Source organism: Festucalex cinctus, chromosome 8 (assembly GCF_051991245.1).
Source record: "Festucalex cinctus isolate MCC-2025b chromosome 8, RoL_Fcin_1.0, whole genome shotgun sequence".
In the NCBI taxonomy this organism is placed as follows: domain Eukaryota; kingdom Metazoa; phylum Chordata; class Actinopteri; order Syngnathiformes; family Syngnathidae; genus Festucalex; species Festucalex cinctus.
This window is the reverse complement of record NC_135418.1, coordinates 21,811,373-21,839,134: the sequence shown is the minus strand read 5'-3', so window position 1 is coordinate 21,839,134 and position 27,762 is coordinate 21,811,373. Positions and strand designations below refer to the sequence as shown.

Below are 27,762 nucleotides of genomic sequence, written 5' to 3'. Positions count from 1 at the left end.
GATTTTTTTTTTTGTACTGTCCTAGAATAAAGTGCAATTGCACCTCCACTACATTAGGGGGCAGTGGCACTCTCATTATTGGCAGAGTGTGCGCAGGGAGCATTCGCTCGGTGGTGTAGGGGTTTTGTTTGCACTGAGCATGCGCACAGCAAAAAAAAAAAAAAAAAAAAAAAAAAAAATCAGCACAAATTATTTTAGATTTTTGTTTTTCAGGTTAAAGTTTTTTTGTTTTTTTTAATATTGTGCTCCTGAGTTAATGTTGGTGATCAGTTTGAATGCATTATTATTTATTGATTTTATGTAATTTTATTTTTCCATATTATATGATTTGACATGGTCAGTCAAAAAAAATTTATAGTTTAATTAAGGATTTAATTTTATTTTTGAATTTCAGATGCACTTTAAATCTTTTCTGTTACAGTTAATAAAGCTATTCTTTGTTGTAAGTTGGTCCATATTTCTTTCTTTTTTTTAAAATTCTCTTAAACATTAATACGGATACAGTGTTATGCAGAAGTGTGCTTATAACAATTTTATAGACAAATGATATTATTTATAGTCGCGTGGGGGTTGGGGGGGGGGGGGTCGCTGGGAAGCACTGTGTTAGTGGAATAAGCAGCAAACTCCAGCAGTTTTTATGAGTATCAGAAGGCGGCCATTTTGCCACTTGCTGCCGAGTGAAAATGACATCACAGTTTGCTCAGGTCTCAGCCAATCACAGATCAGCTTCAGAAAACAGGCAAGCTGTGATTGGTAATTGGCAACTATGATGTCATCTTCAGTCGACAGCAAGTGGCAAAATGGCCGCCCCCTGAGATGGATAAAAACTGGATTTTGCTTCATAACTCATGTTACATTTAATGTAATATGAATCCCAATGTCATGTTTTGACTAATGAGGTCACATAAAACATTATTGTCAAGAAATGTTCAAGGTTGACTTCCACTTTAATTGGTCTGGATGATATATTTCTTTTATATCTTCTGTCCGTGTTGTGACGCAGCTTTTTTTTTTTGCTAAAATTGAGAAGGTAAGAGCACAGGCGCAAGGAATGAAAGTGCAGGGGCGGAAGCCTAATGGTCTGTCAGTCACTGTGTGAAAGGCTCAGCATAATTACGATAGAATGACACATGCGGACGTAGAGGAGGGCAGAGAGAGGTGATTTTTTATTTTTTTTTGCCCTTTTTTTTCCTCCTTCTTAAGACTCGGCCTGCCGGTCGCTCACAGTCATGAGAAGATTTTCCGAGGCTTTAAACCTATTTTGATTTACCCATCAGTTTTGTTGTGAAGCTCCCTCAGCAGCGACGGGGGAACATCACATAAGCCCCCGAGGATCAAATATAGATCAATATCCTCATCACTTCTTTCGGTGGAATCCAATGATGTGATTTTTTCTATTTTTGTCTTTTTCTATTGTTGCTATGCAACGACAAATTTAATGCGGTTCGTCAACTGTTAAAGTCCGTTTATCTAATATCCAGTCAAAACGTGATTACGCAATTGTTGATGGTAAAAAATTTTCAGCATGTCAGTATGATGTACAAGAAGATGCAATTGATCGTCTTGAATCAAACGTCGGATCTTATCCATGAATTAACTTCCTGACCTATTTGTTTACAAATTGTACAACGTGAGCACAATATATTTGAACACGTTTTGGTTATTGTGACTCATTTGAAATGTTTTGACTCGAAATTAGACATTAAGCAGGATTTTATCATGTCTTCAATCGTTTGACTGCTTTCGTTGCCCTCCTATATCGTCTCGAAGTAGTAAGACGCGTTATCGCGCACCACATGGACCAAATGTTGCTACATTTGAGATATTTGGGCACCTCGTAAGCAAATACGAGGCACAAAATGTGTACACTGTAAGCCTCGTACAACACAATGTTCTCAAGGCACAGACACTAACCGGCAATATAAACGTCATCAAACTCAACTTTTAGCTATTAAATGGTTAGCGAAGAAAATGTCTGCTCTAGTGACAAGGTTAACAAAAAGAACCCAACAAAAATGTGTTATCAAAAGTTTGTGCAAATCAAAAGCAGACGAAATATCTGGTGATCCATTTTCCTTATTTTTTTTTTTTTACATTTTTTTTTTTACAAAATCAAAATAAGCCTTTGAATTGTTTCATATTTGCGTCATGGCAGGCGATGTTTGCAGCCATTTTTGTAAGGGTTGGACTTAAGTGAGGCCAGCAAGTCAGTTAGAAATGCGTTTCCTTCTCTGAGACGGTGGATATTTTCCCATCAGCCTTCAGCATGGCGTCGTTGGCGGCGTACGGGCTGAGAGCGGCCAGCTTCCCTCGCATTTTCAGGTCCGCGCTGGGCGTCGTCAACTTTTTCATTCTCTGCAGAGGAGGAGACATCAGGCGAGGATATGGGAAGTGAGCTTCTGGTTCTGGTTCTGGTTCGGCACGACCTCGTGAAGATTCAAAGTGTTTGGTACGTATTTATGCTTAAAACGCGATTCCTTTTTTAAATATTTCTTTCGTCACTGTGAAAACTCAGAAGAAGGCTTATGCCTCTTCTTCTCTATGACAATTTGGAGCCACTATGAAATGAATTACTGCCACCAACAGGACTGGAGTGGAATTTCAATCACAACCTCTTGAACAGAACTTAACGATTCACAGTCTATGGTCTCTATTACATCTCTTTATGGCTTCTAAATCCTTCAGCACGCTGTCTGCCATTTAAAGTATGCATTGTCATAAACCGAGCAGTAATAAAGTCAGCAACAACCAACACACATTCGTAACAGATACCTTCAATATATCGTAATTTAGTACCTTGTTCTGAACATGAAAACGTGAAGATCTGCGTGCATGTTTTTACCTCAGAGAAGGTCCCGGGAGTCTTCCAGATCATCCAGATGATCCCCAGAGGAATACACACCATGGAGGACATGGCCATGAACCAGCCGATGCCGTAGCCCCAGTCGGGGTAGGTGTACACGTTGTTGTACTTGAGCGGCTTATATTTGATCAAGAAAAACAGGAAAATACCCTGCAGGGCAAATGATTGAATACACTCTTTGAGGTGTTGAACACTTAACAAAAAATAACATCTATTATTAATTAGTAGTGAGAAAAATCAGATGAAAAATCTATCATGTACACTAAAAACATAGTTGGGTCAAAAACAACCCAAATTGGGTCAAAAGGGGACTGACCCAACTTTTGTGGGGTTATCCAATTAACCCAAAAGTTGTGTGAAATGAATAACCTTACAAACAACCTAAAAAAATGGGGTCGTTTTGTGGGTTATTTATTTAATTTGACCCAAATTTTGGGGTTAAATAGCTCAAAAAGTTGTGTCGAATCATTTTTGACACAATTCAATTGGGTTATTCAATTAACCCAATAAGTTGTATTAAATGAATAAGAAACAACCCAAAAAAAAAAAAAAAACGGGGTCGCTTTGTGGGTTATTAATTTAATTTGACCTAACTTTTTGGGTTAAACAGCTCAAAAAGTTGGTTCGAATCATTTTTGACACAATTCAATTGGGTTATTTAAATCAACCCAAAAGATTGGGTCATATTAAAGTAACACAAAGGAACTTTTCAACCTTAATAAAATATTTTCTTCTGATGAAACATCGACTTATAACTAGTTGAATGGTACCTTTGCCAAAGCCTGAGGGTTGCTGTAACATTTTTTTCTGGCATAGCAATACTGCCACACAAAAAAAAACTACAAATGTGCTGACTGCTTTATGGCATACGTCACGTCCCCCTTTAGCCATCCGTTACAAAGACGAAAGTCAATTTGAATTGACACAATGATAATTACGCAACGCGTTTGGCCTCATGGGAAATGTGGTCTTTCTTCAGGCACAACATTACTGCTTTTGTCCATATGGTGGCGCCATAATCAATATAAACTGAAAGTTCCTAAGTGTTGCTTTAAGAAACCCTAGCACAAAGAAACCCTAACAAACTGGGGTTATTTGTGGGTTACTAATTAAATGTGACCAACTTTTTATTAAATTAATAACCCATTTATATGAACTAATTTTTGGGTTGTTTTGTCAGTTATTCATTTTTTTGGGTTAAATAACTCAAACATTTGTGTTGATCCATTCTTGACCCTATTATTTTCGAGTGTGAGCATTATGTAATACCAACATGATGTTATGTTTTGACTATCTTGTTGAGTTTGTTTTCTATTGAAGTTGCCATGGTGCCAGAAGGGCGGTGTCTACCACGGCGCACCTGCTGTCACTTTACAATCAGCAGGGGTTTAAAAGCAGAGTGTCGGCAGACAGGAGACGTCGGGCTATTCTGCATTGCTCCCTTGCTTGCTGCCAACGCGACCACTCGTTCCTCGCCTTGCTACGGTTTGTTTTCATGACGCATTCTCCGGTCCGCAGCGGTTTTGTCCACGCGCGCGTCCTTAGTTACTCTTCGGCTCTTTTTAGTTATTTGTAGACGCATAGTAGTTTCCCTCCTTTGTTCTCTCGCTCGCGGCTGTTTGTCCCTTCTGCGCACTCTCGTTTGTTAGGTACTCATACTGTATAGTTTTATTATTTTGCTACTTTGTACGTTGTTACTTCCTTGGAACTTTTTCCATGCGCCCTTTGTTAAATTAAAGTATTGTTTGTCTCGGATTAGCTGCTCTGGGATCCTTATTCGCTCGCACGCACACACACACGCACGCACGCACGCACACACATATCCATAACATAATAGCCCGACCACGATGGATCCCGCAGATTCCGATCACGTCCGCCATGCGTTGTCCAGTCAGGGACAACTTCTCGGCACACATGAGCAAACCCTCCGACAGCTCATGGAAGCGGTGTCTTCCCTCACGACACAGCTTGGCTCGCTCGCTACTCGCGTTAACCAGATGTCGGCCCGGGAGGCACCCGGCTCGCCACCTCGATCCAGTGCGGAAGCCCCCGCCCCCCTTGCCGGCACGCACGAGGGTAGAGAACCCAACTTGCCACATCCGCAGCACTACTCGGGGGAGATTGGGTTATGTAGTCAATTTATTCATCAATGTAGTTTAATTTTTGATCAACAACCCCGTACGTTCGTTTCCGATCAATCAAAGATCGCATACATAATGAGTCTCTTGACGGGTCGGGCCGCCGCTTGGGCGTTGGCAGTAAGCAACGCGAACCCCACATTACGTAATTACTTACCCGACTTCCTTACTGAGTTTCGCAATGTTTTTGATCACCCGGTAAAAGGCAAGGAGGCGGGCAGCCGTCTGCTGAGCCTAAAACAGCGGGACATGTCAGTCGCGGATTATTCTATCGCCTTTCGTATCTTGGCCGCAGAAAGCCGTTTTGATGAGACTGCACTTTGCAGCGTTTTTCGTCAAGGACTGAATCCGTCGATCAAGGACGAACTTGCAGTGCGAGATGAAACCACCAGCTTGGAGGAGCTAATTAGACTGGCCATCCGGCTGGACAATCGGCTGCGGGAACGTCACCGCGAGAGGAGAGACGAGGAACGGCGGCAGCCAGGTTTCAACACCCGGGGGATGAGGGCACCAGCCACGGTTGAGCCAGCTCCGGGTCTTCTCCCTACTCCTCCGACGGCTGCCAGCCCGCCGACTGCCCACGCTGAGGAAGCCATGCAATTGGGTGGAGGACGGCTCACCCCGGCGGAGCGCCAACGACGAACGACAAGCCGTCTCTGTTTCTACTGCGGGGTGTCGGGGCACCTCATTTCTGCCTGCCCAGTGAGACCCGATCGATGGGCCAGCAGTACGAACCCCCGGACCTCCTCGTCCCCTAACTGTGAGTACTCGTCGGCCGTTTCGGAGGCGAAGCCAGCTACCATGTTGAAACCGTCGGAGGGGAAAAGACTGCAATTACGAGGGGAGGTGTCGGGTTATGGGGCCAGGGTTGAAATCGTAGCCCTGGTGGACTCCGGGGCTGATGACTGTTTTTTAGACAAATCAATTGTTAACAAGTTGAGATGCCCGGTGTTAGAGCTGGAGAAGCCCACTGAGGTATTTGATCTGGACGGACGGTTGTTGGCCGTGGTAACACATATCACGGATATTTTGAAAATACGCTTGTCGGGTAACCACGTGGAGAACAGACAATTTTTTGTTGCACACATGCACAAGGCCCCTGTAGTGTTGGGACTGACTTGGCTAGCAATGCATAACCCAGACATTGACTGGAAAAAGGGGGAGATAACCAACTGGAGTTTGTTTTGCCACTCTAACTGCCTGAGATCGGCCAATTCAGCTCCCATCATTCCAGCTAGAGCTGTAGAACCTCTGAACTTGGAGAACGTCCCACCAGAATACCATGACTTGCGACTGGCTTTCAGTAAGGACAGGGCACTGTCTCTTCCACCACATCGGCCATACGACTGTGCCATCAATCTCGTACCTAACGCGCCCCTGCCACACGCGAGACTATATCGGATCTCAAAGCCCGAACAGGAAGCACTCCACGAATACATCTCAACCTCGCTGGCAACAGGGCTCATTCGCCCATCAACATCACCAGTAGGCGCTGGGTTTTTTTTCACGGACAAAACGTTAAGACCTTGTATTGATTACCGAGGCCTCAATGACATTACCGTAAAGAATAAATATCCATTGCCACTGCTAGATTCCGCGTTCGCACCACTACAGTCTGCTACCATATTTACCAAATTGGACTTGCGCAATGCTTACCACTTGGTCAGGGTGAGAGAGGGGGATGAGTGGAAAACAGCATTTAACACACCCATGGGCCACTACGAGTATTTGGTTATGCCGTTTGGCCTTTGCAACGCACCTGCGGTTTTCCAGAACTTGATCAATGATGTGTTGCGGGACATGATAAACAAATTCTGTTTTGTTTACCTTGATGATATTTTGATTTTTTCCAGAGACCTCCCCGAGCACCGTCAACATGTCCGACTAGTCCTCCAACGCCTTCTAGAAAATCGCCTTTACGTCAAGGCTGAAAAGTGTGAATTTCACACTGCTTCGGTTCAGTTCTTGGGTTTCGTAGTGGAGAAGGGCCAACTAAAAGCGGATCCAGCCAAAATACAGGCTGTGGTCGACTGGCCGTCACCCACATCAAGGAAGCACCTGCAGAGGTTCCTGGGCTTCGCCAACTTCTACAGGCGTTTTGTTCGAAATTATAGCATGGTGGCGGAACCTCTGACAAGGCTTACATCTAACAAGGACCAGTTTCGGTGGAACCCAAGAGCTGAAGCCGTTTTCTCTCGTCTGAAGGATTTATTTTCTCACGCGCCGGTTCTCATTCACCCTAACACTGCTCTCCCTTTTGTTGTAGAGGTCGATGCTTCGGAGACAGGAGTGGGGGCGGTGTTGTCTCAGCGGTCCCCAGTCGACCAGCGTCTGCATCCATGTGCATTTTACTCACGGCGCCTGACCCCAGCCGAGAGCAATTATGACGTGGGTAATAGGGAGTTGCTGGCAATAGTGTTGGCACTCGGGGAGTGGAGGCACTGGTTGGAGGGGGCGGTGGAACCTTTTCAGATCCTGACTGACCATAAGAACTTGGCATACTTAAAGTCAGCCCAGAGACTCAACCCACGCCAGGCCCGATGGGCGTTGTTCCTCACCCGCTTCGACTACACAATCACTTACCGCCCTGGGTCACGCAACGCCAAGCCCGACGCCTTGTCCCGGATGTTTGGTCCGACTGAGGACCACGCCACCCGAGAGACTATTGTTCCGGCAACCCGGGTGGTGGGGGCTCTCCAATGGGAAGTTGAAAGAAAGGTGGCGGGTGCCATCAAGGACACTTATGTACCCGACGGCTGCCCAGCAGACAAACTGTTCGTTCCGGTCCACCTGCGCCCGGAGGTATTGGATTGGGGTCACTCCTCCAAGTTGGCGTGCCATCCGGGGATAGCCCGGACTCATTTCCTCGTAGCCCAGAGGTTTTGGTGGCCAGGGCTTCGGAAAAACATTGGTGAGTTTGTCTCGGCATGTTCAGTCTGCGCCCGGAACAAGCCTTCTCACCAACCCCCGGCTGGGCTGCTACACCCTTTACCCATTCCGGCTCGCCCATGGTCTCACGTCGCGCTGGACTTTGTTACAGGCCTCCCACAGTCACGTGGGAAGACAGTCATCCTGAACGTGGTGGACCGTTTCTCAAAGATGGTCCACCTCGTGGCGCTGCCTAAGCTTCCCTCAGCCCTGGAGACGGCAGAGATTCTCATCAGGGAGGTGTTCCGCCTCCACGGCATCCCGGTGGACCTGGTCTCAGACCGAGGACCGCAATTTGTCTCCCGCGTCTGGAAGTTTTTCTGCAAGGCTATGGGGGCCACTTCCAGCTTATCATCTGGGTACCATCCCCAGACTAATGGACAGGCAGAGCGCTCAAACCAGACCCTCGAATCGGCTCTTCGGTGTGTCTGCCAGCAACACCCATCAACCTGGTCCACTCACTTACCTTGGGTCGAGTATGCCCACAACTCCCTTGTCGGTTCGGCCACCGGACTGTCGCCCTTCCAAGCGGCCTATGGTTACCAACCCCCGATCTTTCCAACACAGGAGAGGAGTGTCTCTGTTCCTTCTGTCCAGGTTCATCTTCGCAGGGCTCGACGAGTGTGGCGAGACACCAGGGCGGCTTTGGGGCGCACCATGGCTCGGAATCAGCAGATTGCGGATCGACACCGGGTTCCAGCCCCCACCTATCAACCAGGCGAGAAAGTGTGGCTTTCGACACGGGACTTGCAACTGGCCGGAGAGTCGAGGAAACTGGGGCCACGCTACATTGGGCCTTTCGTCATCGACTCTGTCATTAACCCGGCGGCCATGAAGTTGAGGCTGCCACCCACTCTCAAGGTGCACCCTGTATTCCACGTATCGCTGCTTAAACCTGTTTCTGAGAGCCCTCTGAGCCCTCCTACGGTGCCTCCACCTCCTCCAAGGTTGGTCAACGATCAGCCCGTGTACACAGTTAGAGCGCTGCTGGACTCGAGAAGGAGGGGTAGAGGACTCCAGTACCTGGTCGACTGGGAGGGGTATGGCCCTGAGGAGCGCTCCTGGGTCCCCCGCTCCTGGATCCTTGACCCCGCGTTGATTCGTGACTTCCACTCGCTCAATCCGTCAAAGCCTAGGTAGGCCGCCAGGGGGCGTCCCTTTTGGGGGGGATACTGTTATGTTTTGACTATCTTGTTGAGTTTGTTTTCTATTGAAGTTGCCATGGTGCCAGAAGGGCGGTGTCTACCACGGCGCACCTGCTGTCACTTTACAATCAGCAGGGGTTTAAAAGCAGAGTGTCGGCAGACAGGAGACGTCGGGCTATTCTGCATTGCTCCCTTGCTTGCTGCCAACGCGACCACTCGTTCCTCGCCTTGCTACGGTTTGTTTTCATGACGCATTCTCCGGTCCGCAGCGGTTTTGTCCACGCGCGCGTCCTTAGTTACTCTTCGGCTCTTTTTAGTTATTTGTAGACGCATAGTAGTTTCCCTCCTTTGTTCTCTCGCTCGCGGCTGTTTGTCCCTTCTGCGCACTCTCGTTTGTTAGGTACTCATACTGTATAGTTTTATTATTTTGCTACTTTGTACGTTGTTACTTCCTTGGAACTTTTTCCATGCGCCCTTTGTTAAATTAAAGTATTGTTTGTCTCGGATTAGCTGCTCTGGGATCCTTATTCGCACGCACGCACGCACACACATATCCATAACACATGAACTCTGGCCTAATTTTAGGTATAGTGGCAACTCAGTCTGTCAGGCTGCTGAGCCCCCTTGAGCAAGGCACCGACCCAACGAGAAAAGTCCTCATACATGGTGTGCTCAGTTAATGAATGAGTTTTGTTCCTAAAGCAGAGGAACCTAACCTATCTTAATGTAGTAATAAATAAATACATAAATAAATAATAGGGCTCTTGCTTGGACATACAGCAACATCTGCCTAACATTCTACATGGACTTGCTCATCTCAATAACAGTGTGTGAGTTGTGTGCGGCGGACTCACAGCACAGATGCCCGGGGTCAAGATCATCCAGCACCATTTGATGAAAAAAAGGGGCTTGTAGCCAATCATGTCCTCAATGTTTCGGTAGAATCTGTCGCTGCCTGAAAAACAAAAATATTGCCCGCTCTTATTTCCTCCATCGGCGTCAAACGAAAGACATGACTGATCTGTGATGATGGCACGTCGAGGCCCTGACGAGCAAACGCTCAAGACGCTTCGCCGCGTTATCCTCATTACCAGCAGATGGCGCAGTTGCCGCTGGCTTGTTTTTCTTCAGTTCTCAGTGAGCCGACGGGACTGGACACTGTTATTAATGAGATGGCGTAAGGAGTCTGGAGTGACGTCTTACCGTACACCCATCCGATGCATATGGACTCAAAGATGGCCACAAACAGCAAGCACATGCCACTGGCCGCATACGAGTCAAACAACTGGAAGACGTACATCCCTCCCTGTAAGGAGACAAGGCAGGTATCACATGGTGGTACGTAAATATGGATTTATGTGATAATATATTTGGGACAGGCTGAACATATCTGATTATAACATTGTGTTTGCAAGATGTATAAGAAACAAAAGTTGGAGGTGGAATTTGAAGTGGAACTGCTCCTACATTAATCCCCAGTATGAGGCATGTACAGATTGACCCCGAGGGGGCCATTTGCAGCAATCTGATTGGATGATTTGTGCAATTCTGTGTATAATCTCGCCTTTCATCTGGCAGGCACAATGTAATTTTTCAGAACTGATAAGGAAAGTAATCGCTCCACCATATCAAAGGAGGGCACTTTTGATTACGGGTAGTTTGAATCCGTTGAGAAATGGAGATTGCTGATTTTGTTTTGAGTAGCAGAGAAAAAACACAGCATATAGTAGAGCAGGCCTTCTAATACGCAAGCTTCTGTCATGTGAGCCACAAAGAACAATAACAATAAACCCCCTCCCAATATTACAGTTGCAGCTCTGCAATTATTTTATTCAAGGAACCTCTTCCAATGTTTAACAAACACATGCAATAAATTACACGGTATTACAATGATATTTTTCTCCTCTGTACACTATAAGATCGTACAGTACCAGAGGAGACTCACTTAGGCCAACTCCTCTTCTCTTTTCCACTAAAAGGACACTCATGAATAAAATCTCCCATGAATCCCAGAGCAGGGTTCCATTAGAGATCTGACCTGCTTGCTCGTAAATAGAAAATCTCCGCACCGTGTCCATTGTTTCAGCTCAAATTCTTAACAGTCTCCCAAAGGACCTTTTAAAGATCACTCTAATCCATAAGGGCTATTTTCAGGCAGATGTGTAAAAGTAGCTGTAAATATCGGACATTTTAATATACATGGGAAGACCTAATTTAATAGAAAAATCGTTGAAATATGTTGTTATAGAGGAAGAATCAATTTTTTGTCACAACAAATTCAGCATGGTGCATTTGACTACATTGTCACATTTAATGGCACTTATGAGTAGAGTACAGAATGGTTGAAGAGTGGGTGGATGGAGGACAGCGCTTATACAAGCGCCAGAAGCTTTTAGTGATATAAGGAACGACTGTTACAAAGTACAGTACAGAAAGGCGGCCTTAAAAGCACGGGAGAGGTGGCGGATGCGCCATATACTGCATTTTACAGTATTTGGAAAATTTAATAGGACACATTCAAACTGCAGAAGGGACAGAAGATCATACTGCCACAAACATTGTTTGTACCTGCTGGCGTTCATCTGGTGGTGGTGACCACGACAGTGGTGATGATGATGATGATGATGATGATGGATCATGGAAGTGAAAACAATTGAATTCTATTGAGCAGTAGAAATTGGTTAACAGCAATTGAATATAGTATTTTCAATTGGATTTTTCAAAAGTATTTCAGTACGAGTGGTGTGTAGTGGCAGTAGTTTCACAACAAATGGCACTTTGGCATCGATAACAAATCTTCAAAAAAATAATTGTCACTCCCAGTTAAAGTTCACTATTAAACTAAACATAACTACAAAGAGAATGTTTAAAATCAAATAATAGCTTGATGCTAACACATGATGGGAATTGCCATAAACAAGCTAACAAATAGCATCTGAAAATGACATCACTGTTCCTCAGGCACCAACCAATCACAGCTCACCTCCTCCCTGAAGCTGAGCCGTGATTGGTTGTTACCTCTAAGCAACTGTGATGTCATTTTCCACTGACAGCAAGTGACAAAATGGCCGCCCTCTGAGATGGATACAAATAGATGGGGGTTTGACAAATTCTACTCGCATCTCAAGACACCGCTTTATCCAAACACATTTGAGTGTAAAAGCCTCACCTCTGTACACATGATGAGTCCTATGAGGAACGACACTATCGACATGCCGAGAATCAGCAGTTCTCTGCGGTAGCCTCTCCTGAACGTCTCTGGGTACATATCAACCACAGCCGTCACCAGGCTTTCCACGCACACAAACTGGGGAAGAACGCAACAAAGGCATTCGCATTACATAATAGCAGCTATCCGTTTGGGGCAATCGTGCTGCTAGCCGAGTTGTTAGCATGCTAGCTATTAGCTAGGATAGCTACAACGCGTTCACCTGACTGTCCAGTCCGAGAAAGATGAGCATCATGAAGAAGAGGCAGGCCCAAAGTGGAGACAGAGGCATCATAGTGACAGCTTTTGGGTACGCAATGAAGGCAAGCCCAGGACCTGAAAACAGACGTCGGTTGATTCGTGCCATCACGAGTCTCGTATTTTCATGTGCCCACTTTTATTGATCATGAATAAAGCACAGTAGCTTTGTTTTCTGTTGTTTTCTGCAAAACAGACACATTCATCACTCAGCTGGAGAAACTGCGATGCATCACGCTGCTGAGTTTGTCGCGCCACAGCAGAGATAAATGGCCCCAAACATGAAAAGCGGGCGACTGATGATGTTTTTGAATCAATGCTAACTGCTTCAAAATAAGATGCAGCAGGCAGTCATGTTATCTCGAGGCGACCTACTCTCGGGAAAAGCATTAAGTTGTCTCCTCGCTGTGCTCCGAGACAAGCATTTGAAATCTCTCACGCTGTCATTCTCACTAAATCATTCATACCAACTTGAATAAATCATCAAGTTGTGGTCTGAGAGGCTGCGCCAGTGTGAAGTTACATAATCCGAAAGATTCATAAACTCCACAGCCTATATAGTTTGTGATTTCGATACGCCCACATGACAAACGTCGCCACCACTTCTGCTCCGCACTCACCAGATTCTGCCACGGCCTCGATGGGAACATTCTGTTCGTAGGCCATAAATCCCAGCACGGAGAAAATGGCAAAACCTGCCACAAAACTGGTGCCGCTGTTCAGACAGCACAGCATGATGCAGTCCCTGAGGAGCAAGTCAGGAAGATGTCACGACGAGTTCAAATTAGGACAAAACTGAAGTCATTCTTACCTGTAGCAGTTGTTGTTGTAGGCGTTGTAGCTACCGAGAGCAGTGAGGCAGCCTAAGCAGATGGCGTAGGAGAAGAAGATCTGCGTCCCTGCATCCACCCATACCTGAAAGTAATGCAGTATACATTACTCTCACTAAGACAAGTATTTACAGTGTTTAAAAGTCTACACACCCCTATTTAAATAGCTGTTGGTTTTTTTTGCTATAAAACCTTTTTATTTAGAAAGGCCTATTAGTGTTTAACTTTTTTTTCTGTCTCTGTAGCACTTTGAAGTAGCGTTGATGAAAAGTGCATCACATCAAATTTATTATTATTATTATTATTATTATACAATAAATGATAATAATAATGATAATAATAAATACTCTCCATATTTTTCCACCATTGTGACCCCAAGACCTGTGCAATGCAAGCTATTTAAAAAACATGAGTGTAACAACAACCAACTGAGATAATGTGGTTGCATAAGTGCGCACACCCTTTTGTGACTGTATTCAGAATTCATTCAAATGCCTGTCAAATGAGAGTCAGAGCACACACACGTCACCATTTTTATTATACTGTACATTTCAGATGTTCTAGTAGGCTTTTTTGGACATTTTTTTTTTCTCTCAGCAGAAGCCTGAAGGTTTTGTGCTAACAATAACTGCTATTTCAAACTGTTTATAATTCATTCCACCCTTTTTTCAGGTCCCAGCAGAACAAATACAGTCACAAAGCGGCAAAAATAGAGACATCGTGGAAATATATTGTCCCTTTAAAAATAATGGCCAAAGTGATATTTTGACAAAAAAAAAGTCCTCAACATCTTATTATAATGCTAGCCAAATATGCCAAAATCAACCTCATACTTAAACAGATCATTGAAATCTACTACTGAATTGATATTATTAATAAATATAATATAATCAGTATTTGTTTCAGTTTTTTTGGGTGTGTTTTCTGGAGGGGAAAAAAAGAAAAAAAATGGCTTTAGAAAATTAGTTTAGAAAGGTGACAACAATTTGACTGTAGTTTGAAGCAAAATGGATATTAAGTGAGTTGCATTATGAAACCAGTTTGAAGTTGCAGCACAGGACCTCTGAACCGGCAGGCCTAGCATGATGGGGTGCGAGCAAATTGAAACCGAATGCAGCACGGCTCTTTGAAAACTCCCTCACATCACCATTCAGCCACTAATCTCATTTCAGCGCCACGAAACAATTCCCAAACGCGCAATCTTCGCTCCCTCCTGCGAGTAACCACGGTAACTTCCGTGACCCCACAAACACAGGCCTGTTCCTGTGGAAGAACAGCCCTTTTCTTCCCTAATGTTCATTAATGTTCCCTTTAGTTGGTCCTGCAGGCTGATGGCCGCACAGCGTAGGGAAACCTTAACGGCCCGGCCCCCGAGAGAATCTCTTGTTGATGTTGTGCCTAATTTGCTCGGCTTGTGTTTGCAAGTGTTGAGTTTGGGAAACATGTTCAACATGTGAAAAGGACGGTAGGCCTACTCTTGCTATTGCTCGTTGCTATTGCTGCTTTCATTCTCAAACGTGTACACTGTATATACATTATTGTTGATCAACTGTATGTATAGTCAGCAAGCATACATTGCCACTGCCCAAGTATTCTTGCTACTCTCTGTTCACTTTCTCTCCACCCTCCCAGCATGACCATAACCCCAAACACGCTGCAACGAAGCATTTCAAAGTCCTGGAGTGGCCGAGCCAGTCCCCAGACCTCAACCGAGAGTTGATAGTCTGTGATGAACTCGGACAGCAACAAAACATCACTGCTCTAGACGAGAGAAGATCTGGAATTGGCCAAAATACTAGCGAGAGTGTGCGTAAATGTGCGGAAGACCTACAGTAAAGTAAAGAGTTGATCTTTTGTTATTGACCAAATACTTATTTTCCACCATAATTTACTAATAAATTCTTTAGAAATCCTACAACGTGCTTTCCAGGATTTTTTTTTCCAAATCCTGTCTCTTTTTTTCTCTTCTGTCATTTTAAGTGTACTTTTTTTTTTTTTTTTTTAAGTGCACTTAACTTGCACAATCAATGGTTGACTAAATATTTCCTTGTATTTTTTTTTCATTTTTTTATTTTAAGTACCGGTACACTTGCACAATCTGTGGCTGACTAAATATTGTTTTATATTTTTTTTTCATATATTTTATTTTAAATTCACTTCACTTGCACAATTGGTGGCTGACTAAATGTATTTATTTATTTATTTGTTTGTTTGTTTATATATTTTAAAGGGGGAGTCATCCCCTCCAAATATTCTTGACAATAATATGTTATATGTGACCTAAATACGGTATTTTGGTTAATATTGCGTGAGTGTAATATGAGTTAAGCAGCAAAATCCCGAAGTTTTTATCACTATCAGAAGGCGGCCATTTTGCCACTTGCTCTTGACTGATAATGACATCACAGTTGCTCAGGACTCAGGTAACGACCAATCACAGCTCAGCTTCAGAAAACAGGTGAGCTTGGTCGTTGCCTGAGCACCGAGCAACTATGATGTCATCTTCAGTCGACAGCAAGTGGCAAAATGGCCGCACCCGTGAGATGGATTACATTTTTTTTTTAAAAGGCTGCATTTTGCTGCATAAATAATTGATCATAAAGTTTACGGCCGAGTCCACAAAGGACTTCATGTCTTAAAGATGTCGGAGCGTTCCCTCTCACATCGGTCACATCATGTTGCAGAACGCAGACATCTTAAATGGTCGCACCCGCCCCCTTGATCCTCCGCAACAAATGGCACACCTTGCACCTATGATGCCTTCTTTTTCGTGAGTCAATTAGATGCTGTTTATCAACAAGGGTTCATTTTCATACATATTATATATTACATGCATATGGCCTCATTTAAATATGTGCAAATCACACCGGTGCACTGTCACACATTCTGTTTGTATTTGACCACCTGCGAATGCTTTGAGAATAAGATGCTCCCAGATTGCTCCATTTTCATCGATTAACGCCGCACACAAGCCGAACAAACCCTTCGTGTATGACAGCTTCATAATATTTGATCAACGTTCTTTTTCTGTTCCCGATTGCAAGCTCGATACATCTGCGATGTTGACATTTGGCAGACACAAGTCAATCTCATTGAAGTGTAATGAAGTGAAGTCTGTCACATTTGTTACTTTGGGATGTGGTTCGATTTTAACTGTGATAGACGGAACTTACCTATTGTACAATACAAACACTCAAACAGCTTTACCAAAAGTCGTCATAATTGTCGAATGTTGAAATAGTAAATCTCCAATAGAGAAAACTTTTAATCCAGACAACTACCAACCATTTTCGTTGTGAAATCTCATTAGTTATTGTCACAGTTTTCTATAAATGACATACATAACAGTAAGAGATGATTTGTGTTTTGTTTTTAAAGCCAGTGCCAGAAGTATAAGAGATACTAGTGACAGTGAGGAAACATGTTTAAGGCAGCAATGGGAGAAAGTGTGAGAATTCAAGAGAGGAGGAGGGTTGCACAGCACTTGTAGAGTAAGGACATGGAGCTGAGCTAACACACACACGCACGCACACGCATTACACACCGCTTGGAAGTGAACAGAGACCTGATTGTCCTCCGAGGAAGCCAATTTAACTTCAGTGCCAGAAGTAATGTCTTCCTCTGTCGCTTCTATATCACCCTCCTTAACGACCTCTGTTTGGGCTTTTGACTTCCCCCCAACACACACACACTTCCTCAAGTCTTCTTACGTTTTACTACTTGATGCACTGTTTCCACATTGCAGTTGAAAAGAAGTCTAAAATGGACGCTGACTTTTATCAAGCCATTTTAATATGGACAGACTGCAGATCCTCACATCTACAAAAGCACTTCTCTTCAGGAAGGAAATCATTAAAAAAAAAATATATAAATAAATAAAAATTAAAAAAAAAAATGGATGGATGTTCCTATCATAGTAAGTGTATCACACTTTTTATTGAACAAATTTAAGCTTTAAATGTTGTTAACATGTTTTCTATAATACTCTTAAGAACACATTAAATTATTGTTTGAATTATTTTAACTGTATTTCAGCTTAGCATTTAAGTTTAAAAAAAAATGTCCTCTCTAGTGGACGCATCATAGCTTAAAAATAACAACTTCATTTTTTTCCAAAATTTGTTTTGCAGTATTCCAGTTACTTCGCAAAGATTGGGGAATATCAAAATAAACATGATTGGACAATATTTTTTTCCCCTGGTAGTCAGGAGTATATTTAGATTTTGGGTTTTTCCCTCATTAGCGACGTTATGCTAGTTAGCATTATCCAATTCTGTAAGATGAAATGGAACTGCTAATTGCTATTGGCTGTCACGGTTGTGTTACATAATCTTTTGTCATGTTTTCCCTACATCGAGCTATCTCTGGTAACAATGGTATCAATTGAATCAATCTAACTACGGTATCCATCGGTAGTATTCTTGGTATCTATGGTATATATCGTTCCCTATCAATTTATAGCAGATGTCACCAACGTGGTGCCCGTGGGGACCAGGTAGCCTCCAAGGTCCACTTGAGTTGCCTGCGGGGCTGTTCTAAAAATAGCTCACCAGTGACCTGTGTCTATTTTGTGTGTGTAAGTATCTGTTACTGTTCTTTTATTTAAAAAAAAAAACTCCACCAGTAAGCTACATCAAATCGTTTTTGTTGCTGTACTACTTAAATCACACTTGCATTGGTGTAAATTTGGCCATGACAATATTTAAAAAATGAACAAATAGTATAGGTCAAAGGTCAGCACTGTAGCTTCCATATAATTTGAGCAAATTTGTTACTTCAGAAGTGCATAACAAACTGGCGGCCTTCACATTAATCAGTAATACCCAACAAGCAAGTAGCTCTCAGCTTCCAAAACCTTGGTGGCCCCTGACCCATGGCATCTCTTATCAATGGTTGGTATTTGTAGAATCAAATCTATATCTATTTTTCTATCTATTGTATCAATTGTGATGATCAATGTGATCTATCGAGCTTCCTCCCACATAAACAAAATGTAATCAAAAGTTATCTCCGTGCCTACCTGAGGGTCGGAGAGACGAGAGATATCTGGGTACAGGTAAAACTTGATGCCGTCATACGCTCCCGGCAGCGTGACGCCTCTGATCAGCAGAATCAGCAACATGAAGTAAGGAAATGTGGCCGTCACATACACAACCTGCACATACAAACACATGTATTGAATTTTTGCCTTGATTAACTGATGCTAACCAGTTGGCTGTAACTGATGACTGTACATACATTATATAAAATATACAGTATATCATGTTCATTCCAGAAGTCAAGAAGTTGGAAAGCATTTTTGCGAGTTGATCTTAACATCTGAAGAAAGCATTTGAAAGAAAGGCGGGCAACATATATCGGCTGGCTTTCTGGAACGCAGTCAACGGTCACCGATTGAGGGCAGAACGGAACAGAACGGGCCAGCAGAGTGAAAAGAAAGCGAGGGCTCCCTTGGCTCAGTCTCTTAAACAGGAGGAGCCCGTAGGAGTGATGCTGGCAGTGTGGGAAAATGTGCTTCAAAGAGACGCACAACAAGCGGACAAATACACAACTTCATTCACAACGTGGAAGTACACACACTAAAACAAAAACGCCGAACAGACACTGTACTCAACACATGGATTTGCTTCTTCTGCTGCATTGGCTCTAAATATAGCAAGACACCAAATTCAGAGCTGAGCGTGTTATGCAAACATTTGCAAAGACGCGAGAAAAAGTCATGTTTTATGATGCTAAGGACTTATTAAGGCTGTGCACTTTAAGCTGTGCTAATCCCAACATGTCCAACAGGAAAAGTGTGGGAAAAGTTGTCCCCTGCTTCTTTCAGGTTGACAAATTACACAACCTAAACCTCTCGTCGCCTATTCCTCCACTTTTTTTTTTCTTTTGGGGGGGTGCGACAAAAAGGGCAATATTCACTCCCCGCGTGAACTTTTGAAGCACCGCACGCTGCCTCCACCTCACCGCGGGTCAACATTTAAAGCCAGCGCAAATTTACGGCTGCCGTAAATCTTAACAGGGAGGGCTTCCATGTGAGAATGGCTGGCAAACACAGTCACAAAGCAAACAGCTTAGCGGTGTCGCGGCTGAATGGGCCCCGTTGGGTCTGTGGGGGGAGAAAGTGAGGGAGGGAGAGGCTGAGGATATACTCTGCATGCTCCTCATGAACGCTCCCCTTTCCTCCAGTGAATGCAAGAATCAATCTTGGACCGGCTGCTAAAGCCCGGCCATGAAGGAGCATTCTCCCCTCTTTACTTCACAGACACACAAAAGACACTTTCGGGGGGAAATCGGCATTGCCGCCTCGTTGTTTTGTTTTCCCTCTATCGTGTAGAATGTGAACCCATTCATCCTCCCCACCCTCACACACCTTTTTTTTTTTTTTTTTTTATTCTCTGCTTTGCCATTCTTGCAACCCTTTTCCACATTCTACCTCCATCTCCCAACTTATTCTGGATCAGAGAATTTTCCGAAAGGCTGCTGGGTGTGCTTACTAAGCTGCCTAAGGCGGCCGTAAGAATGAAATGTGGATTCAGCAGTGGTACAAAGTAGCCAGCAAACAGTTTTTAAAGAAGATGAAATCAGTGCTGTCTCACCTTGCCAGTCGACTTGGGTCCCTTCCAGATGCAGAAGTAGCAGATAAACCAGGCCAGTGCCAGGCACATGGCCAGCTCCCAGCGCATCCCGCCCATGTGCTCAATGCCATCAGATATCTTCAGGACTCTCCGTCTGTAGGAGCCCAGAGGAAAGAATGAGAACTGCCGGCTCACGAGACATACGAGTGCAGTACAATGAACATTTCTGTAAGCTTGCTTAGTTCTACCTTTTAACAGATATGTACATATGTTTCTGCTTATTAGATGTGGGGCACAAGAAAAGTTGTTTTCTATTATTATTATTATTATTATTATTATTATTATTATTATTATTATTATTATTATTATCATTATTATTATTAATTTATTTTAATATTATTTTTATTTATTTTAGTATTATTTTTATTTATTTTTATTTGTATTTTTTACAATGATGCACTATATGTAGATCAGTACTTAAACAGGAGGGCATTTTAAAAAATTATTAATTAATTTATTTATTTTTTATTTTTTTTTGCCATGCTAAAAAAAAAAAAGTGTAATTACACATCCTCTACAGTAGGTGGCAGTGTACTCTCATTGTTCGAGACTGCGCAAGGAGCATTAGCTTCTCTGGAGAGGTGTACTTGCACACAATTTTATGGACAAATTATATTATTTTAAGTTGTGGTGGAGAACTGGGGCTGGTGGGGGTGGGCGTAACAAAAAATAATTAATAATTGAATAGATACAAGGGCGGCACGGTGGGTGACTGGTTAGCGCGTCCGTCTCCCAGTACTGAGGACTCAGGTTTGAGTCCACGCTCCGGCCTTCCTGGGTGGAGTTTGCATGTTCTCCCCGTGCCTGCGTGGGTCTTCTCCGGGTACTCCGGTCTCCTCCCACATTCCAAAGACATGGCAGGTTAATTGGGCGCTCCGAATTGTCCCTAGGTGTGCTTGTGTGTGTGGATGGTTGTTCGTCTCTGTATGCCCTGCGATTGGCTGGCAACCAGTCCAGGTTGTCCCTGGCCTACTGCCCAAAGCCAGCTGAGATAGGCTCCAGCACCCCCTGCGACCCTGAGGAATAAGTGGTCAAGAAAATGGATGGATGGAATAGATTCAAATGCTTCAAATTGTAACTGCCCAACGACCATTGGCAAATTACGAAAAAAACAAAAAAAACAAAAAAAAACAAAGCCCTACTGTGTTATTCACCTGCTAACCATTTTTCAGTGTTAGTAGACTAAGTCGCACCAAACCAACCCATTTTGAGGAAAGACAACCACATTGCAAAAAAGACTGATTGTATATCAACACGAGTTGGAAAATAGTCTAAAAATATCTTGAGAATTGTCACTAATAATGATGTAGGAAATGGAAATTTTGGGTCAAATAACATCCAAAGGCGGAGCTAAAATAGATAACCCGCCTTAATAATACTGACAAGCAATACGGAAAAAAACAAACAAACAAACAAACAAAAAACACACATTTGGTCGTCTGGTGAGATGACACCGCCTCTACCAACAAGAGAAGAACTCACCAACATGGTGACCTGCAAGGACCGCAAGAGTAGCCTGCAGGCCCGACCTGCTCCAAAAACAACTCTACCATAATGGGGCATTGTGATTTCCTAGGAATGTTGCAGAAGAGAGCATTTGAAAATGCAAACACTTTTTCCTGTTTCGTGGCCGGTTTTGCCATTTTATCCTCCAAACAGAGGTGACAATTGTATATTCAAAAAAAACAAACAACAAAAACGGATCGACCTATATTGCACCACAGGTCGTTTGCGGCGGTAAACCAACACAGTGCTTCCTGTTTGTCAAAGCATTCCCAGGCAACGGCATTGATGGAGGATGCGAGGCGGCAGAGCTAAACGCCGTTTGCCAAACTTGGCCACCGAGTTCACCCCCGGAGTTCCTGAAGCAGCCATTGATCATGGTGACATGTTCTTGGTGGCAGGCCACAGGCAAAGTCCAACACCGCTACCCGAGCTGTCCCCCTGGTCAGCCACAAGGGCTACCTTGGTTGGAACACTACGATCTATTTGGACTGATCTTGAGTGCTCTAAGAAGTGGTTTGAGACACGTTTAATGTTCAACGTTTATCTTCAGATAGACTTGTACGTACGCATTATGCTAGCTAGCATAGCAATGGGTGGTTCAGAAGCATTCTGAAAGTTTTCATTGTTCATGTATGACATGTATACTGTTTAACTAGTCGATCTGTTGGTCCTTCATGTCAAAATTGTTAACTTGAAGTTACACACATATGGGAGGTTTCCATATATAAAACAATTTTATCCAAACACACATTTTCCATTTACACGTTCAACATACACTAATTATGGTTCCATGCGTGCTTGTTTTAACAGTGAGTAAAGATGAAACAAGGCTTTACTGTTTGGTGCTGTTTTTGCTGTTTTACATAGCATTACTTGCCCCCTGGGTGAGTCATTCTCATACCTGACATTTGGTACAAAATTCATCAACATTAATTCAAACACAAATGGTATATAATCTCTGAAGAGTGTAAAGCTGGACCGTTATGGTGTAACCACAGGGACTGGCAACGAGACTGGAAGTGTGGTCAGCATTGCCCGCTAGCAAAAGCTGATCTGCTGCCACACTTGTGACTCCAGCTGAGAGACAGCTGGCCTAGTGGACCCTGCTGACAAATATGAAAAGAGCTGACTAATTATTTCGGGGAGGGAAGTCGAGGAGGTCAGTGAAACCATCTGAGGCTGTCTAAGATTTTCAATCAATATTATACATGAAGCTATCTTAGCCCAAGCTAACAAATGTGTGATCAAGAGGAAAATTGTTTCATTCATATTTGAGACGCAGAGAGATGAGTGACAAAGTATCATGAATACTGAATGTATTGAAGCATGGAACTGCCAAAGTAGAGTAGTTTTTGACATATACGCGCTAACATGTTGGGAAATGTTTAAATGTATTTAAATACATTTGAATGTATTTCCAAGTATGTTTGAACATATTTACAAATACGCTCAAACGTACTTAGAAATACGTTTAAACACAAATACGTTTAAACCTACTTGCTAATATGTTTAAACGTATTTTATCCGCCGGAGAAGATTGCAAGTACGTTCGTATTTATTTGAAAAAGTATACGCTCAACCATATTGTAGGCTAAATGCTAAAAAACTATTGTGTACGTGCAAGTTAAAAAAAGTTGTGTTTTTTTTAAACATATGGCCTATAGTATATAAATATATTCTAAAGTAAGATGTGTTTATACATAATTTTTATGATTTATTATTATGTCTGCAGTGCATGATTTCTGGCATTTTTCCCCCATAATGCCACATGTCCATACCCCATGGCATTATGGGGGAAAAAATGGCATAATAAATAATAAAAAAAAATATATTAAATAATAATAAATCATAAAAAAATATTAATTAATTTTGTAATTGTATTTTTTAATTTTAATAAAATTAAAATTTTTGAATGTATTAATGTAATGGAGGCCGAATGCTAAAAAATTGCTCTCCCCTCTTTTTTTCTTGTACATGCATAAGTCAATACCTTGTGGCATTATGGGGCAAAAAAAAAAAAACATTATTAGCCTACTATACGTTTAAACATATTTGCAAGTACGTTCAAACATATTTGCAAACATATTTTAATACGTTACAATGCATTTTCCAGTCAAAAATATTGACTCCACATTGGCAGTCGTACGAAAGCGACACAATATGTGGGGATAAAATGTACTGTACTCACTCCCAGAATTCAATAACAGGAGAGGTCGCGTTGGCGCTAGTAATGTTGGTGGCATTTTCTCCATAGTAGTCGACACAGTTCTCTGTGGAGACACAATGACCTCATTGGCTCGTTGATGAGGAACAAACATGAACATGACCAAAGAAGCTCCGCTCTCCCACCAGTATTCCAGTAGTGGCCACAGCCAGCCCACGGAAGCTCCGTGGTGAAGCAGTTGAAGAGGTAGAAGATGGCCCAGGCGAGGATGACTACATAGTAGACGTTTAGATGAGCTTCAATCACCTGGGTTGCATAGCCGATGCCTGAAAATGCAAAACAAATATTTGTGAGATGGCACGTGAGTGATTATAAATCCCGTTGAAATAACATGAGGGGTTTCTTACCCTCAAAGAGGGGGCAGACTTTCCTCCAGCATGTGATTCCTCCCTCACTAGTGAACTGACCAAGAGCGGTCTCAAGGAAAAAGACGGGGATGCCGCAACATATGAAGAAGATGACGTACGGAACAAAGAAGGCACCTTGATACACGCAAGGGAAAATAAATAACAGCATCACCCCAAGTGACCGTGACCTTTCTGCTAAATGAGTTGCCTTGAGGTCAACATCCTTACCTCCTCCATTCTTGTAGCAGAGGTAGGGAAACCTCCAGACGTTGCCCAGCCCGATGATTTCTCCGGCCACTGACAGGACAAACTCGATCTTGTTGCTCCACTGGCCTCTCTCGTAGTACTGCCGGTTGTCCAGGCTGGAGCTGGAGTCGTCCGTGTCCCTGCCGTCCTCCGGCTTGCCGTTGATAACCGGCCCGCTCTTCTCGGCTGTCATGATTGCGTCGAAATCTCCAGCGGCCGAAATGAGGAACTTTCACGTCAAATGCAGCAGAACGGCCCTCCGCCCTGAATAAAACAGCAACGGTGGGGAAGTGGAGCGTGATATCTCATTAACAATTCATTTCTCCTTTGCTTATGAAAGAATCGAATAAAAAGGAGATTGCAAAATTGAAATAATTCTGAGTCATAGACAGGTGATGGAAAAAAAAAGTTGAAAAATACCAAGTTTAATTGAAAGTACTTACCAAGCAGACTCCCAAATGCAACAGTGGCAACAATCCGTTCGGCTCTCTCGATGATACCTTGGCAAATCGTAGAGGAAAAGAGCGACTTAGATGGTAAATTTCTCGTCTCCAAAAGATTCCCAGACGTGGGTCGGTCTGCGTTGCGCACCGGGCGGTGGACGGTGTGCGACTGCGCTCCCGCGATCCAAGCGCGCCGCTCTCAAGCGCCTCCACTTGGACGAAAGCCACATGGTGGGAGGGAGGTGAAGGCAAGGCACATGTTGGAACATGGAGGAACGCTGGCACCAAGCAGGTGAAAGGATAACAGGATACAATAGAACAGCAACTTGTGGCCAATCCAGTGCTTCGCAATTGTTTTTTTCACGCCTCACCCAGGAAGAAGAATATATTTCGTGCCCCACCCACACCCTAACTCTCCGCCGTGACTATAAATAGTAGCATTTGTCAAAAAAATTGTTGTAAGTACACCTCTATAGATTAGCTAATACACCTTGCGCACTCTCTGACAATGAGCGCATTGCTGCCACCTACTGTAGTGGATATGCAATTAAACTTTATTGTAATACAGCAAAAAAAAAAAAAAAAAAGTTCCCTGGGGTCGTACATGCCTTCCCTGGCATCACACTGCGGCCCCCCCAGCGGGGCCCACCCCCTATTTGAGAACGACTGGGCCTAATCCAACACCCAAAAGGTTTGGACATGGAAAATTGGGCAAAATTGTGCCTCAAAGTTGCACAAGAATTTTTCAGGTCAAAAAGTTATGAGTGACATCCTGAGATGCAGTCTAATCGTGTGACGGTGCAACATGTCACAAAATATGAAAATGACATGTATACAAAATATATACCTGAGAATTTGGTCTTTCATCTGGTACACATTTGTATGATGTAATGATTCCAAGAAATATATAAAAGTATAAAAAGTGTGACATCAGGCTCTGACCCCCACTCTTACTTGTACTGTACTGGGGGAATTCCAGTCGCAACGCAGCAGAGATGTCCACTTCAAAATTTAGCAGAAATAGATTTAATAACAATGCATATATTTGTGGAGACTGCGGTCAAGTTGTATTTTACAATTTTAAAAATGTGCAGAATTTCACAAGTTACTTTATGTTAAAGATTAGAAGGCTCTTAATGAAAAGAAAAATGTACTCAGCTGTTACCGTCTTACAAATGCAATTATGCCATCTGATGGCAGAAAAAATTACCTCAACACAAATCAATATCACAGGTTTTTTACAGTACAGTATGTTTTTTAACTCAATTTTATGATTATGAAATTATAGTATCAATGATTAAAAGATGCAGCTATATTTCTATTAGTTTAACATTTTTTTCCACTGTTATGTAAAGAGTATGAGAAAAAAAATATTGTTTATTTTATTGTCCATTTACAACAGAGATAACATTTGTGATTAATCGTGAGTTAACTATTAAATATACTATACGCGATTAATAATGATTACATTTTTAAACTCCCCTCTGTATTAAATGTGAATTGTGAACGTCAAAACAAATATCAGCCCAATTTTTAAGACGTTTAACGAATTCTAAGTCCTGCAAAAGTGACATGAGCTTAGCATTAAGCTGCATTCATGAAAACCCCAGCAGCACAAAACAAGTTAAGACTTCTCTCTTTGTACCTGGCCTAGTTGGAGACAGTGACCCCCGGTTTGATTTTGTCAATTGATGTCAACAGTCTTGTTCGCTCTCTCTTTTTCAGCCTTGCTCGCAGCATACCAACTCACTTCTCTTTGTCTCCTGCAGCAGTCACTGTGAGCTCCAGCATACCAATAGACTCCTTTGTTAAAAGGAAAGACAAAAAGCAAAAAATCAGAACACGGGATTGTCTTTGTCAGCAGCTCATGATAAATGATCCGCCTGTCATAAAGTCCGATGTCACACGCTGCTCGGGGGACAACAACAGTTTGCGCTGCGGGGATTCAAAGCTTTCAAAAGCTTGTAGGTTGTTTGTTCATACACAAGTTGATTCGCCGGGTTTCCAGGCGTGATATGCTCGCTGCACAAGGAACTCCCCTAACTCTTAAGGCTTGACCCAGTCTCTAAGAATCCCTTCACGCTCGGGTCACTCGTCATTAGAAGCTGGGAGGAAGTGGCCTGCATAAAAATTATGGCCACCCAAAGCGGCTGGCAAACACCGTGTGTGCTTTTCAGCCAGAGTCAAGTCCTTTATTTATGTTGTGAGCAGTGCAACATTATCCAAGTGGGAATACTTCGTTTAGGAGGTGAAGAAAATTGGATCAGGTGCGTTTGCAGATGCAAGGTTCGCAGAGGAAATATGTGAAAATGAATTGCTGTTCAATTAATAGGGCAAACAAGGAGGCACTCTTCTCTGTTATAGTGTCAGATATATATTTATTCTCAATATACAGAAATAGGGTGGCACGGTAGTCGAGTGGTTAGCACGTCTGCTTCCCAGTTCTGAGGTCTCCGGTTCGAGTCCTGCCTCGGACCTTCCTGGGTGGAGTTTGCATGTTCTCCCCGTGCCCGCGTGGGTCTTCTCCGGGTACTCCGGTCTCTTCCCACATTCCAAAGACATGCATGGCAGGTTAATTGGGCGCTCCGAATTGTCCCTAGGTGTGCGTGTGAGTGTGGATGGTTGTTCGTCTCTGTGTGCCCTGCGATTGGGTGGCAACCAGTCCAGGGTGTCCCCCGCCTACTGCCCAGAGCCAGCTGAGATAGGCGCCAGCAGCCCCCGCGGCCCTTGTGAGGAATAAGCGGTCAAGAAAAGGGATGGATGGATATGCAGAAATAAGGGATAGTTTGTAATTCGCACAGTGGTACTAAAATGTATGTTTAGTAGTTATGGTTATTGTTATTGATAGTCAGCCAGATCTTTTATTGAAAAATAAAAATAGTCTTATGGTAATAAATTATTTAAAAAAAATAATCAGGGAACACACTGAGCAAAAGACCCAAAAAGTGGGGAAAAAACTTTTTTTTTCTCCCACCACAGCACCATCTGCTG

General features: G+C 43.2%; 1 protein-coding gene across 1 annotated transcript; it reads right to left on the bottom strand.

Moving 5' to 3' along the window:
* Positions 1–1,466: 1,466 nt before the first annotated feature.
* On the bottom strand, positions 1,467–24,979 carry slc6a11b (solute carrier family 6 member 11b). The gene is made up of 15 exons (XM_077530163.1): positions 24,772–24,979; positions 24,311–24,592; positions 24,083–24,217; positions 23,861–24,001; positions 23,700–23,781; positions 19,967–20,099; positions 18,391–18,525; positions 13,352–13,455; positions 13,161–13,285; positions 12,506–12,618; positions 12,244–12,381; positions 10,278–10,380; positions 9,929–10,029; positions 2,843–3,013; positions 1,467–2,355 (listed from the first exon to the last, which is right to left on the bottom strand). Exons 2-15 carry the CDS (start codon positions 24,519–24,521, stop codon positions 2,212–2,214), a joined length of 1,836 nt encoding a protein of 611 aa, XP_077386289.1. The 5' UTR covers positions 24,522–24,592; positions 24,772–24,979; the 3' UTR covers positions 1,467–2,211.
* Between the last annotated feature and the right edge of the window lie 2,783 nt (positions 24,980–27,762).

Coding starts and splice junctions, on each gene's coding strand:
- slc6a11b (XM_077530163.1), bottom strand. CDS start 24,521: ATGACAGCCGAGAAGAGCGGGCCGGTTATCAACGGCAAGCCGGAGGAC. Junction 23,782..23,860: donor TGGCCACTACTGGAATACTG/GTGGGAGAGCGG, acceptor GTGTCTCCACAG/AGAACTGTGTCGACTACTAT. Junction 3,014..9,928: donor TGACCCCGGGCATCTGTGCT/GTGAGTCCGCCG, acceptor TTTGCCCTGCAG/GGTATTTTCCTGTTTTTCTT.